The sequence below is a fragment of the Anabas testudineus genome, chromosome 24, assembly GCF_900324465.2.
Source record: "Anabas testudineus chromosome 24, fAnaTes1.2, whole genome shotgun sequence".
NCBI lineage: Eukaryota > Metazoa > Chordata > Actinopteri > Anabantiformes > Anabantidae > Anabas > Anabas testudineus.
In genome coordinates this window covers 18709847-18727350 of record NC_046632.1, presented here as the reverse complement: position 1 = coordinate 18727350, position 17504 = coordinate 18709847, and the positions used below count along the sequence as shown (strand labels likewise).

At 42.3% G+C, this 17504-nt stretch overlaps 1 protein-coding gene across 1 annotated transcript in view; it reads right to left on the bottom strand.

Annotated features, from left to right (window-relative positions):
* Positions 1 to 5746: 5746 nt before the first annotated feature.
* The window catches only part of adgrg6 (adhesion G protein-coupled receptor G6), a 60958-nt gene continuing 49200 nt past the window's right edge, over positions 5747 to 17504 (bottom strand). Inside the window, exons 29-31 of the mRNA XM_026341874.1 lie at positions 14161 to 14262; positions 13075 to 13230; positions 5747 to 6696 (exon numbers count right to left, since the gene is read on the bottom strand). Coding sequence (XP_026197659.1) covers positions 6488 to 6696; positions 13075 to 13230; positions 14161 to 14262 — 467 coding nt within the window. The 3' untranslated portion in view covers positions 5747 to 6487. The remainder of the gene's footprint in view (positions 6697 to 13074; positions 13231 to 14160; positions 14263 to 17504) is intronic.

The window sequence follows — 17504 nt, the reverse complement described above, 5'->3', positions numbered from 1 at the left end:
AAAATCACCATTTTAGGAACAAAATCAACAGATTTCAAGTTAACATGACACTAACTCCACATGTGAGTGTTACAACCAGCGCTTTAAGTCTTTTAAGACTCGGTTTTTAGCTATAATTGTTTTTTTCATGTTAATGTTGTGAAATCTCTTACAGATCATTTTCTAATATTTTTTTAAGAAGTTTACTGGAAAAAAGTTACGTAATCTGGTTCTAATTATCAGAACACACACTGGGCTCACAGTTATTTTAACTGGTGTTGATTAGTTGATTTTTACAGAAATTTTCTGTCCCATTCAAAAACCACTGGCACAAAATAGAACTGAGCTCTGTGAGGCAGGTGGAACCCACGACCTCCGCATCTCTAAACCCTGGCCTTGGATGCGATGTGGAGTTATTTAATGTCTGATTAAAGTTAATGACTTTAGACGGCTCAGGTCAAATAAAACCAGCATCAAGAAATTCTCCCAAACAACAAGCAGAACTTTGGCTCAGCAGACATTTATCAAATCAGTGAACAGATGACTGGAGAGCAAAGAACGCAAAACTGGAGAAATCCATCAGCAAACAGTGAACACACGGTCACAGAGGAGACATGTAGTGAGGACAGAGACTGACGTGTCCAACTCACCTTAGTTAAAGTGTGCACACGTTTTAAAACACAGACTAACACAGATGAACTCTTCTTGCTTCACGTAGTCTCCTGTTTGTCTGACTGGACTCGTGTCTCAGTCTCAGTTCACCATGTTTTTAAATTAACCTCACCTGGCTCCATCATTAACACCTCTGATCACACACGTTTACCAGCAGTTATGAACCCGAGGGGGCGCCGTTTCACCCTTTGGACAGATTAGAAAACTCTGCTCCTGCTTCAGATCATAAAATCAGTCCGAGCTCCTGCCACCGTCACGCAGAACTGTTTGAAATAACAACTGGTGCCTCACTAACTGGTTGATGTTGGACTCTGGTGACCTGTAACACAAGTGACCACTGCAGCTCACTCTGACCTTTGACCTTCCTCTTTTCATCTCTCTGCTTGAAAGAAGAGGGGACACAATGAGAGAGTGTTTTATTAACATTCATGATTCGTTGTCACATAATTCACAGTCCAGCAGTTCGATTGGAAAACAGCATGTGTTGAAATTCCAGAGATTGATCCTGAGAACAGATCGTTTCTGGAGCAGTGAAGGAAGTTGGAGGAAGGAAATGTTGAGGATCAGAGAGGGAAGGCGAGACTGCAGATATCGAAGTAGAGAGGTCAAGAAAAACGGGAAAACTGAAAGTACGTGATGAGTTCAGACTGTGAGGAGGCTGAAACAGAGTGTGACCGACGTAGAACGGATCTTACAGAAGCTTCTTAAATGAGTTGTTTTCAACCATTCATGTTTTTACTCTTAATGTTTCAACCCACAGGTTTTTAATGTGATGTAAAGGGAACGGTACATTGGCAAACCACAGTAATCAGACGTAATGAATCATTGTACAAGTTAATATCGCAAACAACAAGCTTCTGTTTATTACAGCTTATAATAAAAAGAAGATGAAACCACGCAGGCACCAGGACACTTCCCGTCCCACCTACACTGCGTCCGTGTTTCCCTTTCATTCTCAGCAGTTATTACTCTTGAAGAGTTTTTCAAACTGGTCCCGTCAGGCTGTGAAATCTAAAACCACCTCATCTCCAGACACTGTGTGATGAATGACCTGCGACTTCTTGTTCCCTGGACTCCTGGCAGATACATTTTAGTGACCGACATCTCTCCTACCTCTCTCTTCCCACTTGTTTAATTTTAAATCCCAGTGTGCTGCTGAAGAAAACCACATCTGGCTCCATCCTGGAGATTAAATAGCGACAGATCCTCCAACCTACACGATCTCATACAGTACAGACACATTCAGATCCACCTTCTTATCCAGTGGTTGTTTTTCACGTGGACATTAAAACAGTAAACATCAGATCTATGGAAACCACATATGGCACTTCTGTTCTCCAACGCCGTCACCTTTTGCCTCAGTAACGTTTGATTGGCATCATCTCAACCGGCTCCATGGGGTCGTTACTTGGGTGCTTTTCCACATATGCTGAGCACTTGTTGGCTGCTTTTCATTCACTCTGCAGTGCAACGCATCCCAACAACCTCAGCTGGGTTTAGGTCGAGGTCGGATGACGGTGGAGGCCAGGTCACCTGCTGCAGCATTAATCAGCATATATAAAAAAAGAGTGCTCGTTCCATCTCATTAATAAATAATGTGTCACTGTAGAAGTCATGTTGTGGAAGCTCATTAACTGTGATGCTCTGCAGCCACACCATCACACCTCCTCCTCCCTCCTCCATGCTTCCCACACATTTAGAGACCATCCATTCCTCTTCTTTGCTTCCCACAAAAATGCAGCGGTTCCAACCAAAAATGTCAATTAGATCAAAATACAGATCTAAATTAATGTGTCACGTCTTTAACCATGAAGATTCACACAGTCTCTGGACGGATGAGCACTGATGTGAGTTCTAACCTGAGAGGTTAACACTGATTTCTGAGGCTGGTAACTACTAAAATCTATTTAAATAAAGGTCTGAGGTTTGAGTCTTTATTTATTATTATAACAATGTGACTGCTGATTGACACGTGTGACTGACACTTGTTCTCTGCAGTTCCTGGACTCACACTGAGTCAGACTGTCAGGACTTCTGTTTCCTAATGATTAAAAACACGTTGACCCACTCAGTACAATATAATATGTGAAGTGAGGACGATTCCTCTGACCATCACCAGCCTGAGAAGGTGTCAGTATTTGGTGGCTGGGGAATATGAACAGGTTGGAACTGACTTCAAGGTGAAAAGATGGAGCCTGTAAGCTGCAACTCGATTCTACATAGAGTTTAATATTGACCTGTTTCACCGTAACTATTTGGAGTTAAACCACTAACCCTGAGGTTACTAGACGAGTCCTCCTCCAACCGAGCCACCTTCACCCGGTGGTGGGCGACGGCGCTCTGTGCTTTGACCATCTTTATGTTCCACCCACTCATTTGCTTTAAAACAACCTCTGTTCACATTTCATGGAGTTTTTAATTCCCTTTAATGACAAACCACACAGCAGCAGCGTCACTGGCTGCAGACAAGAGTTTACAGATTAATAATAATTAAAATAATAATAATACAAATACTACACAATAAAAAGTCAGGATCCATTAAACCCTCAGAGAAACAACTTATTCAGCAACTTGACATAGTTCAGAGATACAAGATAAGAAATAGTTCAATTACCTGGAGCTGTACACACACACACACACACCACAGACCAGCTACAGACCAGCTACAGACTGAGCTGTTTCAGTTCAGTCAGGGGGAATTTATAGAAACTCTCTTGTCCTGATATTTTTGGACCCTTTAGACAGTTTGTGTAACCGTGTGGTTTGTAGAAATGCAGCTCCGTCACTGTCAGGCTCCCAGATTTACTGAGCTCTGACCACACGCATCCAACCTTTAAACCAGGAACAGATGAATCCACTTGATTTGTGTTTGGAGTGCCAACGATAATCTGTCGTATCGTTGAGCTAAAGAACGGTTATAGCAACAAGAGAGGAATGATTAGAGACCTCAAAGTCCTTTTCAGTGTTTGTGTTTGTACCATACCAGCAGAATGGGGGTGGTGGGTGGGGTGGGGGGGGGGGGGGGGGGGGGGGTCGACACTGGATTAAATCAGTTTAATATGTAGAATATAAAGAGTCATGTATATCTGCCCTGTTGTTTTCACATGAAACCCGTCATTAGACTGAATCTTCTGTTGTCCTTCACTTTCAGTCCAGGAGAATCATCAGGAACTGATGGAGAACTGATCTCCACCCTCAGGCTGAACTCAGACATGTGACTGATTTATGCCACGATGCCAAAGGGAGTGACTTCTACTTTTTTACATCAATCTGGGCAAAAGAACAGAGAAACAGGCTCCAGGGCGCCTGACGGTCAGTACAATTCGTGCTTCACTACACAGTCCTGAACACAGCTGGCTCCATGTGGACAATAGAAGAACGCTGAGCCAACATGAGATGAGACAAAGTCCCAACATCCAGAGTCCAAGCGCTCAGATGATTGTAGATAAAGTGAGTTGTACAGATCTGTGATCAGCTGCAGGCGGAAAAATAAATAGAAGAAAAACCATGTTTACAGTAAACGGCTTGTGGAGAAGAAGCAGAAGACACAGTTCAGAACAAGCCAAACATATTGGATAACAAACAGCACAAACACAGAGCTACTTTACATAAGAAGTACAGAAATCATTTCAAAGAAACCCCACAAAATGACGTTCAACTGCACCGAAGCTGCAGGTCTGAAAATATTTTTTTAATTATTAATCAGACACAGTTTGTTTTTTGTCCAGTTAGAAAATACTGAACATGAATTCTGGATGAAAAACCAAATCATTTTTCTCACTCGCTGTAATAATTCAGGTTAATAAGAACACATCAGGTGCACAGAAAAAGAATCTGATGAAGTTACAGCTGCTACTGGGGCCGATGAAGACACACGTTGAACCTCGTAATTAACCATGTTCTTAATTTGTTGTTCAAGTGTGACGTTGATGAGCTCTGGACCAACACCCGTCCTGTTAGGAGAGCTCCATCAGGTGTCTTTATGTTTACTTTCTGGCTTCATACGATGGAAATGGGTTCACTTAGTGAGAGGATATCGAGTGTGATTGTTGACAGACAGTTTGACTTTTTACAACTCAAACCAAATGTGGAAATGATGCAACATCACTATTAAGCTGCAATAATCAGAATCAAACCTGAAACCGATGTCGTGACTCAGTGAATCTTATCTAATACGTGGACTTGATTACATGAACGCTGTATCTGACAAACCAGAGCTTTAGATGCTGGGATTTCACTTGTGAAAGAAATGTTCTGATTAGTTGGATAATCCACAGACCACTGGACATCGTTTCACAGCTAACATGTCCGTTTGCAGCTCTGTGCATCGTCAGCTGTAATCAGGTTTCTGGAAACACATTATTTAAACCACACAAGATGAAAACTGCAGGGTGAGTGGATTTCTTCATGCTATGACTTCTTATTGCTACCACAGAACGTTACTATCAACGGCTAAAATAAAAAGCACACAACACAAACACATTTCCTCACATTTTAGTTCAGTATCCACAGACCACCAACTACTGATGCAGGGTTTAACTGTCCAATCTGACACACAGGAAGCGAGAGGGGATAAATATTTCATGATTACAGTATGATCATTATTAACAGTCCACAAACTGTGCTCCGTCTCATCCATCCTGTGAAGAGTTTCTCACTGTCACAGCATGAACGTTTGGTTTGTATGAACAGTGGTGGTGACCTGTCCAGGACCCCGTGAAGGCATGAACACAAGCATCATCTAGACACAGTATAGTGCTAAGAATAAGGCACATAGAAGGTACAGTTCATCAGTATTTACATAGGATGTGGCTCACACACACACACACACACTCACACACACACAGTTTAAACAAACATCACAGTAATAAAACGAAGCCGTAGCTGTTTTCTGTCTGCCTTCGCTGTGCTCTCTCCTCTGCGACCCCTTCATTTCCTCTTAGCTTCGCAGCACGGTCGGCCGATTCTGGAACTTGATATGATACAGTAGAATTGCAGAGTAGCTCTCAAACATCATCCGGACGACCCCGACATTAAAAACCACTGAGTACGACGTGGTCTGATTGTCTGAACGTGGTCTCTGAGCTTTTAGCAGTTTGTTAGTTGAACATTTTGCATGAAAGACAGTTTCTTCTCGACTAGTAGGTACGTTCACATGGAGCTAACAGTGCACGACGATCTTGGCTCTAGGTTAAGTAATGCAGCTACTGTTCATGTACTACACACTGTTTACGGCTCTACCCAGGTAGTGATGTGTCACACAAACTAACAAGGTCCATGTGAATTCTGGAGACTGGATCTGGAAACCTCTTAGTCTAAATTAATTCGAGTTTAAAGAGCGGCTACGTCTGCCAACACGGTACATGAAAAAACAACAACAGATTAAATTACAAGAGCAACGCAGGAAATCCAGATGACAACGTGTTGAGAGGAGTTAACGCTCTGGAACATGTTCTACGGTTCGAGATGCTGGTCCAAGTGTTTCACCACAGAAGGCTTTAGGATGTTTTCCGTAGATGGATCTAAAACTCCTCCGTTAGGCCGATGACCTCGAATCCTTGAAGAGGTTCTATAACAGACAGGGTTCCAGGGAAATCCAGAACCCTTATTCATCACTGAGGATGTTTTAGTGTTCTAGACTGTCAGGGTTTTTTTCCACAACCTGAAAGGTTCTTAAAAGTTGTGCAGCAGTTCCAGAACAAAAGCAAAGCAATAAATAACATAGTAAGACGTCAAGGAAAAGCAAAGCCTCCATTTTTGGCCTCTGAAATCAAACAACCTGCTGACGCTGGCAGAACAATTCAGAGAAGCTCTAAAACCCTCGGGGGAGCGGGTGCTAGAACCTGGTGCTGGTAAAGCTGTCGGACATGAGGATGTTCTTGTAGAAGTTGTCTGTGCGCATGGAGCAGTAACCCTTCACCTTGTCGATCATCTGGCTGACGGGGAGGATGGATGATGAGGTGGAAGAGGAGTTGGGCTCCACCTCCGAGGAGCACGAGGACGAGGAGACGCACCTGGGGTTGGTCTGATTGGAGAAACATTTATCTGCATCCAGAGAGCAAAGAAACAGGAACAAGTCAGGATTGGGACTCGACTGTGTCGTTATCAAAGCAGTTACCAACAGATAAGGCTGGAGATGTTCAGCGTAGATACTGTGACTGTGAAAGTGTCACAGATGAGCGGTTAGTGGTGAGAAGACCTTTAACTGTTGGTTTAGTCTCTAGTTGAAAATCACCAGCATTAATCTGTGACTGTTAAAGTGTGAGAGTCAGTCGGAGTCTCATCATATGAACCTGCAGCAGGTGAATCATGTCAACACCATTAGTTTTATTACAGCTTAAAAACAGAGACACCGTGGTTACGTGGTTCAAATAAACTCACAGAGGCAGCAAAGCGAGAACTGGATCATCAGTGAGGGCAAAATGTCCAGAACCAAACTGGATCCAATACAATACGATGTATGAGTGTAGATGTCTGCCACCACCCATCAGAACCCCAACCAACCTGTGTACTTATAACACGCATGATGACCATCGTTCAAAAGGTCAGAGGTCATCGAGCAGGCTTTAAATGGATGAAGGGAGTAAACCTCTGGGTTTGTGGGTAAATAAAGACGAATTCACCAGTGAAAATCCCAGCGTGAGGTACAATTCCTTCCTTAAGTTACTTTTAAGGATTTCACACATTTCAAGAGATCATGGGTTTAATGGGTATAAACAGACCTTTGATTTTCTATTTCTTTATTTATTTCTAGTCACAGTGATGTGTTAGCCTCTTAGTTCAAGCTGAATAATTAACAAAGTGGTTGTTGACGTGTTTTTCCGCTTTTTTTTCCATATAGAAGCGGTTTGGTTTCCTAGCACAGTAAGACCTATGGAAACATCAGGGCTCTTCATGAACTTGGAGGAAACATCTGGAAACTATAGAATGAGAAACTGATGCTGGTGCAGAAATAATGTTGACTGATCTCAGACTGAGAGAGAGAGTAAGAGGTTTTAATGTGTGATTATGTTTTCTGGTTCCACTGGAAGATAGGGTTTGTTTCTTTTCAGAAGTTCCTGTAAAGAATCCTTAAATTACACTAAATTGTTTCCTTCAACTTCATCCAGTGTTCACTTCACACACACACCCAGCACACAGTATTAGTGACGGGGCATCCAACATACATAAACTGTACCTCACTTTTAAAAGGATTCATTTCAGAAATGATTTGGACTCAAACTAAGTTGATGCATGTATCATGTTGTTCACACATAAGAATTCAAACAGCTGCTATTTATAACGATGAGATCCGGTTTTGAAGCTCTGTGACCCCTGCAGAGCCTGAAAGGTGAGAAAGGTGCAACAGATCCGCTGTCTGTAAGTCTGCTAAGAGTCAACAGTGATCATCTTAATTCATGTGGAAACAGAAGCAGAGACTTATTTCCTACTGATTTTGTGGTTTTGGGTTCTCAGTTCCCATGAGCTGGACACAACAGTGACTCTCCACCACTCAGTCTGACAGCGTATGTGGGAAAACAAATGTCTCATCACAAAAGAGTTCAGTTGATTTGACAAATCCATGAGAGTCCAGAACAAAAATGAAGTTTTAGCTTTGTGAGAAAACATTTTGTGTTTGATTAAATAAATTTACTACAGTAAATAAGTAAGTTATCAACTAAAGTAGCAGTAAAGATATTGAGGATGAAAACAGAGTTTCTAGGAGCTTTTCTAAACCTGCAGAAGTTTCCTCGAGTCCAGAAGACATTAGCAAAACACTGACGTAGGTAACATGGGAAATGACCTGATACAGAGAGAAAGTCCTCCATTAAAAGTAGGAAGCAACGTGCAAACATGAAGCACAGAGAGCTCATAACACAGCGTATGAAATATTCCAAAGTGGAGGAAAACTGGTGGATAACATCTGGACAGTTTTCTTTTCTACAGCTGCATCAACAACACAGAGCAGCTAGAGGGAAAAGAGCTAACTGATGAACTAACCCAGAAAAGCACTTCTAGTACTCATCACAAAGTGGGATGAAGAAATACTGGGAGGTGATAAGAAGATAAGAAGCACGTTATCAGGAGTGTGTGTGTGTGTGTGGGGGGGGGTTGTACAGACTAAAGAACAGAAACTGGACGATGATCATGGTTTGATTATGACCTACTCACTATTACACATCTGCAAGTGTTCAGTCAACACTTTTACAGTCTGGACTGTGTCTTTGCTCAAAAACCACCAGGAACTCAGTGAATGTTGTTGAACATCCCTCTGTAGAGGTGAATACTCTGAACGGAGCCTCCTATTGGTCAAATCTGTCTGGAAACGCTAACGTGCACTTGACGAGCACCTCTCTGCTGCCAGTGCCGAACACATTAATCATTGAGGAGATGTTATTCAGGTGTTTGGCTCCACTACCTTAGTTACAGGGCAGTAACTCATCAATATTTTAAATCATGACAGGAAACGTTAGTGAAAGTCTTTTAGTGCTTTGACTAGTTTTAATAAAAACTCTGAGACTCTTTGTTTAAACCTGTTTAAAATCATTTGTAAAACTCTAATTCATTAGTATTTAACAGAGAGAGATCCACACACAGCTGAGCTGCTTCAGACTCAGCTACGATGAGTTGAAATACAGAAACAACGTGGACTTCCATCCCTGTGGGTCCTGGACACACACAGACCTTCATACATCACTACAGCGATGTGGTGAAATACCAGCTCTCAAGTATGAGCGTGGTGCACAGACTGAAGCACGACTCTGCCACAGGAACCACATGTGGAGATTTACAGCAACACTCAGCATCTCTCCCCAACGCCTCTGTGATGACAGGAATCTGTTGACTGTCTCTCGGACACGTTAGAAACCACGTGAGGAGCGTTGGAACAGGCCGTCGCTGCCGGCGCTGCATCGTTGCTACTGTTTCATGGGAGAATTGAGTTGTAAGATAAGATATAGAAATAGAACGTTCCACAAGTCAACTGGAGAATTTCAGGCAGAATAGTTGATTTCTCCAACATGTTTCAAAATTCAATCAAGATTTCCTGGCAGGAGACGGGAGCACATTGCATTTCCAACGCCACTTGTCCTTTGGCTTCACTTTCTCCCACCTGCTTTGTGTCTGACAGGAGCCAAATTCACAAGCAGCTCTTTTACATTAGAGTCCAGTGGACGTTCGTGCTAAATCTCTTTAACACTAATGGTTCACAGTCTCACGCAGGCAGTCAGTGTTGACATCTTTGTTATGTGAATAGAACCACAATCATTCCCTTTAACCAACACGCTTCCGTTGCCTAAATTCAACCACACGCATATTAAATCCAGCAGTGAGAGGTTTGTGGATATGCACAATGGGAAAGTGATGGAGATGGATTTACTCTACTTAAAGCTGCAATAATCATTATCATGAGTCACAACAAGTCAGTAGCTTATTCTTTTAATTCCAGTCTAAACAACTGATCTGAACTCTTTCATTTTAAAACTAAAACGATTGCGTGTCATCATCGTATCTGTAGTTTTCTACTACTGAGAATCACAGTGACGCAAACTCAAAACAGTACAAAACACAAATGGGAAAGAAAAACACTCCAGTCTCCACTATTGAATGTTACCACCCTGTTACATTATCATTAGCTAAATTACAAAATCAACATAAAGGTTTTATAATATGTGTGTGTGTGTGTGTGTGTGTGTGTGTGTGTGTGTGTGTGTGTGTGTGTGTGAGTGTGTGAGTGTGTGTGTGTGTGTGTGTGTGTGTGTGTGTGTGTGTGTGTGTGTGTGTGTGTGTGTGTGTGTGTGTGTGTGTGTGTGTGTGAGTGTGTGAGTGTGTGTGAGTGTGTGAGTGTGTGTGAGTGTGTGAGTGGGTGTGTGTGTGTGTGTGTGTGTGTGTGAGTGTGTGTGAGTGTGTGAGTGGGTGTGTGTGTGTGTGTGTGTGTGTGTGTGTGTGTGTGTGTGTGTGTGTGTGTGAGTGTGTGTGTGTGTGTGTGTGTGTGAGTGTGTGTGTGTGTGTGTGTGTGTGTGTGTGTGTGAGTGTGTGTGTGTGTGTGTGTGTGTGTGTGTGTGTGTGTGTGTGTGTGTGTGTGTGTGAGACATGGGTAAGACCAACATTCAGGACACGGCCAAGTCAGCTGGTGAGCAGAGCTGCACTTTGTTGTCAGGAAATCAAAGTTAAAAGTCAGAGGAGGAACTAAATCCTCTGCAGCTGTGCAACTTCACACTGACACAAATAAAACCATAGAATCTTTATTTATATTTATAACTGTGCAATAAAATCAAGTTTTTGAATCAGTCAGTGAAAAATGACTGATGAAGAGTCTTTTTGTTTCTGTGTGTCTGACATGAGAAGATGTTGAAGATGGATTTGGATTAATGCAGAGAGAAACATCATCTGTTCAAGTTCAAATAAAACTGCAATAAGTCACTGCTCTGATCAGAAATCATGTCAAAGGGACTTTTCAATGTGCTGTTCATTAAAAGAAGAAAACCCTTTGTTTACTGGTGATGTAGAAGAAGAAGCACCATGAAACGTCTCTTTGTCACCAGTGACTTTACTCTCTAATAACAGTAACTGTTGAAAATCTTCACTTTGATTTCAGGTGGTGTGAATTTAGAATTTCACTGTAGAACTGGTTTTCATCAAACTTCCAGGTTGTGTTCCAGGAGAAAACCACATTCTTTCTCTGCTAATCACTAAACGTCCCGCCTGAACTGAACCATGTCATTACAGAGTGTTTTCAGATAAAAACTAATAGTGTTGTTTCCACATTATTAGTTTTATAGCAGCTGTTTCCCATGAGGAATGAGAATAAAACAGAAAGTCGCTGAAGGACATCAGTCAGTGAGCAACAATCACTCTGCACGGTTTTAACAGGTCCAAACAAATACACTACGCAGCTTTTATTAAAGGTTTTCAGTGTTCAGGATTCAGTTTGCATGTTGTTTTAAAGTACGTCAAAGTAATTGAATGACGTGTATGAAGCTACATCTATTAGCAGAAACCAGGGGCAGGTAGTTGAGGTGGATGGAGAGTGAATAAGATGAGTGAACATGTGGTTAATATCCTACTGGAAAACAGAATTCAGATATTACACACGAACAGATTCGTGATTTATCATTTTAAGGAGACTGGTTTACTGAGATAATGACTTCCAGGACTTTTCTACTTCCTAATTTTTCAGGATTTTAAAACCTCATTTTCTATTTTTTTAATTATTCAATAGATGAACAACTCATTTCCTGTAATGTGACAAACTCAGATGTGTTACTGATCCTCTAATGGATCAAAAGCTGAGCTGTGAAGAATTCACAACTAGAGAACTCTGAATCCTGAAACTGATTCTCTCCATAAGCACAGTTTTTATCTGCCTACGGTTCCTAATGGACATTTGTTTTTTCTTCTTCTCTGTTTCTCTGTGCTGTCGTTTAGGGAGCAGAGACTCAGTTTATCTGATTGACAGTCGACCACATCTCTAACACGACGTTTGAGTTCATGCTATTTGCCGACATCGTCCTGAACGTCTGGTGTTGAGTTTAGTTACTCAACACCGATGACTGCTCCGATGTGAACACAGCGTTAGCCTGTTACTAAAACTCCAAACATCACAGTTAAACCCACATGTTAGCTCGGATGCAGTCTGCTTGTTTCTGCACCTCGGGCACTCGGGGGGGGGGGTTGGAGTTTGAGTTTAGTCGGTTTTAACGGGTGTAAACTGACCTCCCCCCACTCACAGTGTCTCAGGCTGCAAACAAGCTGGCGTGACATCACAGTGACCAGCCAATCAGAACACACACAGCGGCTGCTTTCCCAAAATGTCTGAAGTCTCTGAATTTGAGATTAGTTCCAACTTCAGCACAGATGCTTTAACTTCCAGATCCACTTTGAGCTCAGGCATTTTGGGAAACACAGAGTAGGTCACGTGATGCCAAAAGCAGGAAGCCGATGCACCAATCACCTCGAGCTTTACCTCAGTCGCTGCTCCACTCCTGCTATTGGTTGGAAGAGCTGTCTACACACCAAACACAGAACATGACAGTGAGAGGACATTAACAACGTGTAAAAACCAACTTCAGTGACATATGAAACAGCTGATTGGCTGTGAGATGAACACGAAAACAAAGCAGAGGAACTAAATCCCGATGTCGATTAAAAGGTCTGTTCTGTGTTTTATTATTGAGGCCACAGGACGGACACGTTCAAACTCTGAATGTTCTGGTGATTATTACTGGAGAGAGACGCTCTGAGCTTTAACGATGATCTATTATTAAAGCAACAAAAGAGCGTGTGCTGCGGCGTTCGATCTGCAGAGAGCTGAACTTCACAAACTGTCTCAACCACAAATCACGTCTCCTGCTTTTCTTTAATTCCTTCACTTGATGTCTCCCACCTCTTTGTTCTCCCTTCATTTTTCTCTGTGTTTTATGAGAGTGTGTGTGTGTGTCTAACCTGTGTTACTGTGCCGTTTGGTGAAGGGGTTGAGCGAAGCTTTGGCCTTAGACGTCCAGTTGGCGGTGCTGGAGCCAAAGGAGCTGGAGGACAGAGACTTGCCCAGGTTGTCTGAGCTCACCTTCTTCGTGTTGTTGGTGGCCGTCTTACTCCAGTCTGCACGAACAAAAGCATTAATGAGTTAAAATGTTCTGATCCATCAGTTCTGTCCTCCTTCACATCTACTTAACAGAACACGAACCCTCTGTTTCCTCTTCCTGTCCTCCGGCCTTGCTTCCTTACTTCCTACACTGCCCACCTTACCTTCTTCCTCTACCTGCCTCTTTAATGTTCCTCTCTTCCCATCTCACCCGTTACAGTCATGGCTAATTACACAGCCAATGTGATTAATACAGAGCAGATGTGCATTAGTTCGCTTCATCTCTGGTGTGACTGCAGGCTCCAGTTTCATGTGCATACCCCAGGTTCAGTAAATATTACAATAAGAAATGAATGTTCACACAGAGTCAGCAGAATCACTGACTGATGTTTAGAGTGATTTAAAACTGAAATGCATGACAAACCGATGAAAACAAACTACAGTCACTGCTGTTTGACTGAAGGAGGGATCGGCCACTGTGAAGGCTGCAGCTGCATCTTGATTTTAGACTGAATGAACCTTTATTCTTGTTTACTCCTGCTTTCTGTGGCTAAGTGCCATTTCAGAGGCTTTGATGCAAATACTACCTTATGAATAAAGAATTCAAAAACAAGGACTCATCTGCCAACTTCTAAATGAGATGGCAGCAGTACAGGGCATCCACATCCACCAGGAGCAGCTGGAGACTCCCTGACACGACTCAGTTTGATCTTTTTTTATTAGCTGCAAAGCTGAGTTGACTCAGGTTTTAGATTTTAATATTTCTGCTGCTGTGGGAATGTGGCCGGTGTCCAGCAGACGGACTGGACAGGTCTCCTGTAGAGAGACGTCCATTTACTTTATTGCTCTGATGTGAACTTTCGAGATGAACCTGAGACAACCAACAAACAGAAAGACAGACAGACAGACAGACAGACAGAAAGACAGACAGACAGACAGAAAGATACCTGAGTTGTCGGACAGCCTGAGTTGGCCACAGCAGAGGTATCTCCTCCACTGCTTCTGGACGTTTTCTTTCAAGGCGCAGTGGAAGATAAATATGAACAGACCTGGAGAGAGCGTGAAAATCATTTGACAGTTTTTAGAAATCTCAAGTTCTGAGTCTCATCATAATAAACTGATGGTTTGACAGTCTGATATTTAGCACCTCTAAAGGAGCATTAGGTCATATTAGAGAACGATTCTAAGCTCCTTACATCTGGAAAATGAATAATAAAGCGAGGACGCCTCGTGTTAGGCTGCGTTTGAAGTGTTAAAATTGAAAAACTGTTTTAACTTTCTGTCTTCTGCTGGGTCGGCCGCTCCTGTCTGCACATGGCAGCACATATTCCTGTTGTATTACTTTGTAAGATGTTGGTGCTTAATGTTAAAATTAAAATGACCCTAAATGACCCTCATTTTTCAGGAATGATGGTTTGCATCCCAGCCGTCATGGCAGCCGCATGCTCGCTGCTAATATACAGCACGCCATTCAGTGTACTCCTCATGACTGACGGTCCCTCCTTTTACCACCTGGAGATCCTCATCTCCTACCTTCACCTCAGGGATCTGCTCCCCTCACCTTCCCCTCTCTGTTCTGTGATCCCCACTAACCTAAGTTCTCTCTCCTCTAGCTGTCTTGTCCACTCTGTACCACCTCAGGACAACACACCTGTCACAGGTTATCATCAAGGGGGGAGCAGGTGTTACTCCTCATCAGTGAGGCATTTCACCAGCTCCCTCAATGGTCCAATCTGTGTCAGTAATATTCCAGTTATCATCAAAGGCAGACAGCAAACAGGTCACAGAGCAGCACAAAGAAACTATTCTGATCTTGTTAGGCCTCTGACCAACCCCAGTACTAATATTAGTGCCCCTACTACAAGACTTGCTCTTCTAAATGTCAGATCCCTCTCTAACAAAACATCTCTCTTAAACGACTTTATCCTCTCTCAGAATTTAGACTTCTTTTTCTTAAATGATACCTGGCTAAGGATGGGTGAGTGTATCCAGTTGCAGGAGCTCTGTCCCCCTAATTTCATTTATTTTACCTCCCCTAGATTAAGTGGTCGGGGTGGTGGTGTTGCTGTGGTCTTTAAAAATCAATTCAAATGCTCAATGCTATCACTTAAACAGGTTCACAGCTTTGAAGCTCTGTCGTTTCTTATCCACTGCTCTGTTCCTGTATGTTGTACTGTCATCTACCGCCCACCAAAAGCTAATGGTAACTTTTTGTCAGAATTCTCCCAGTTTGTTGCTGACATTGTTGTGAGGTATGATAAGGTCATTATCGCTGGAGACTTTAACCTTCATATTGACAATAATACTAATACTCTAGCAAATGATTTTATCAGTCTTACTGAATCTTTCAACCTGGTTCAACATGTCAAAGGTCCGACCCATAACCAGGGCCACACCCTTGACTTGATATTCACTTTAGGTTTGACTCTAAATTCTATTGAGTTAAAGGACTCCATCTCTGATCATAAATGTGTCCTATTTGATACTTGTCTTCATCCAATCACTGTACCTCAGAAATCCACAGTTAAACGCCATCTATTTAACAGCCAGTCAGCAGCTAAATTCACTAGCACCTTCTCTGTGTTGAAGCAGGGTATTTCTTGCACATCACATGTTGATGATGTCGTCCGCCTTTTCAACAATAATTGTGCCTCTGCGCTAGAGGCTGCTGCTCCCTTAAAAACTGCAAATGTGTCTCGTAAAGACACCAACAAACAGCCTTGGATAGATGTCAGCATTCGTAGTTGTAAAGCTGAGTGTAGGAAAGCTGAGCGGAGATGGAAGAAAACCAGACTTCAAGTGCATCATGAAGCTATGAAAGAAGCATTACTCCACTACAATACGATGGTAAAGAACGCCAGATCTAAATACTTCTCAGACCTGATCACTGCTCACTGCCATAATCCTAAATTTTTATTTCAGACTGTTGACAAGTTAGTAAACCCAACCCCTCCTAGCATCCCAGCTGAAAGTGATGCAGAGTGTGAGAAGTTCTTAACCTATTTTAATGATAAAATAGAATCAATCAGAGCTTCTGTTATCCCCAACTCTTCACCAGTCATAGTTTCACACCCTTTTAGAGAATGCACTTTAAGCCAGTTTCCTCCCATGTCCGTATTTGAGCTACTACAAACTGTCTCTAAAATGAAACCATCTTCCAGCCCAGTTGATGTCATCCCAACTAAGTTCTTAATCTCGATCATTGATTCGCTTGCTCCCTCTCTCCTGAATATTTTCAATACTTCTCTGTCCACTGGGATTGTGCCAGATTATTTTAAAATTGCATCTGTGCAACCTCTTTTGAAAAACCTGGTCTAGATCCCTCATCCCCCGAAAACTACAGACCAATCTCCAAACTACCCTTCATATCAAAGATTTTAGAAAAGTACGTGTCTAAACACTTATTTCTAGCTGCAGACAATTATAACATCTTTGACGAACTGCAATCTGGTTTTCACAAACACCACAGCACAGAGACCGCCCTACTGAAGGTAACCAATGACATTCTGTTGGCTTCTGATGCTGGTTTGTGCTCTATTCTTGTCCTCCTTGATCTTAGTGCTGCTTTTGATACAGTAGACCACCAAATTTTGTTAAACCGGCTAAAGCACTGGGCTGGAATAGAAGGCACTGCACTGGACTGGTTCTCCTCATACCTGTCCAACAGATCGTTTTGTGTTACAGTTAATAACTACAAGTCGTCTTTTTCTCCTGTAAAGTACGGAGTCCCACAAGGTTCAGTGCTGGGGCCAATCTTGTTCTCTTTGTATATGCTCCCTTTGGGACATATTATTCGCAAACATGGTGTTTCTTTTCATTGCTATGCTGATGACGCTCAGCTGTACTGTCCCTTTAAGATATCAGACCACGGGGACTGAGTTCCTTACATGAGTGTATAAATGAGATAAAAAACTGGATGGCTCAAAATTTCCTGCAGCTGAATTCTGACAAAACAGAAATAGTTGTCATCAGTCCACAACGTGTAGCCAGACACATTCTGCCCTGCACAGATTCTCTCTTAGCTAATTCTAAGCCCACTGCAAAAAGTCTTGGTGTTTGGTTTGATAGTAAACTTAACTTCGAGCATCATGTCACAAAGCTTGTCCAGGCATGTTTTTATCATCTTAGAAATATCTCCAAAATACGTTCAATTCTTTCTTTTCATGACACTGAAGTAATCTTACACGCATTTATTTCCTCACGCCTTGACTATTGCAACAGTCTGTTCACCTGTCTCAGCCAGAAATCTATTAATCGGCTCCAGATTGTTCAGAATTCAGCTGCAAGACTC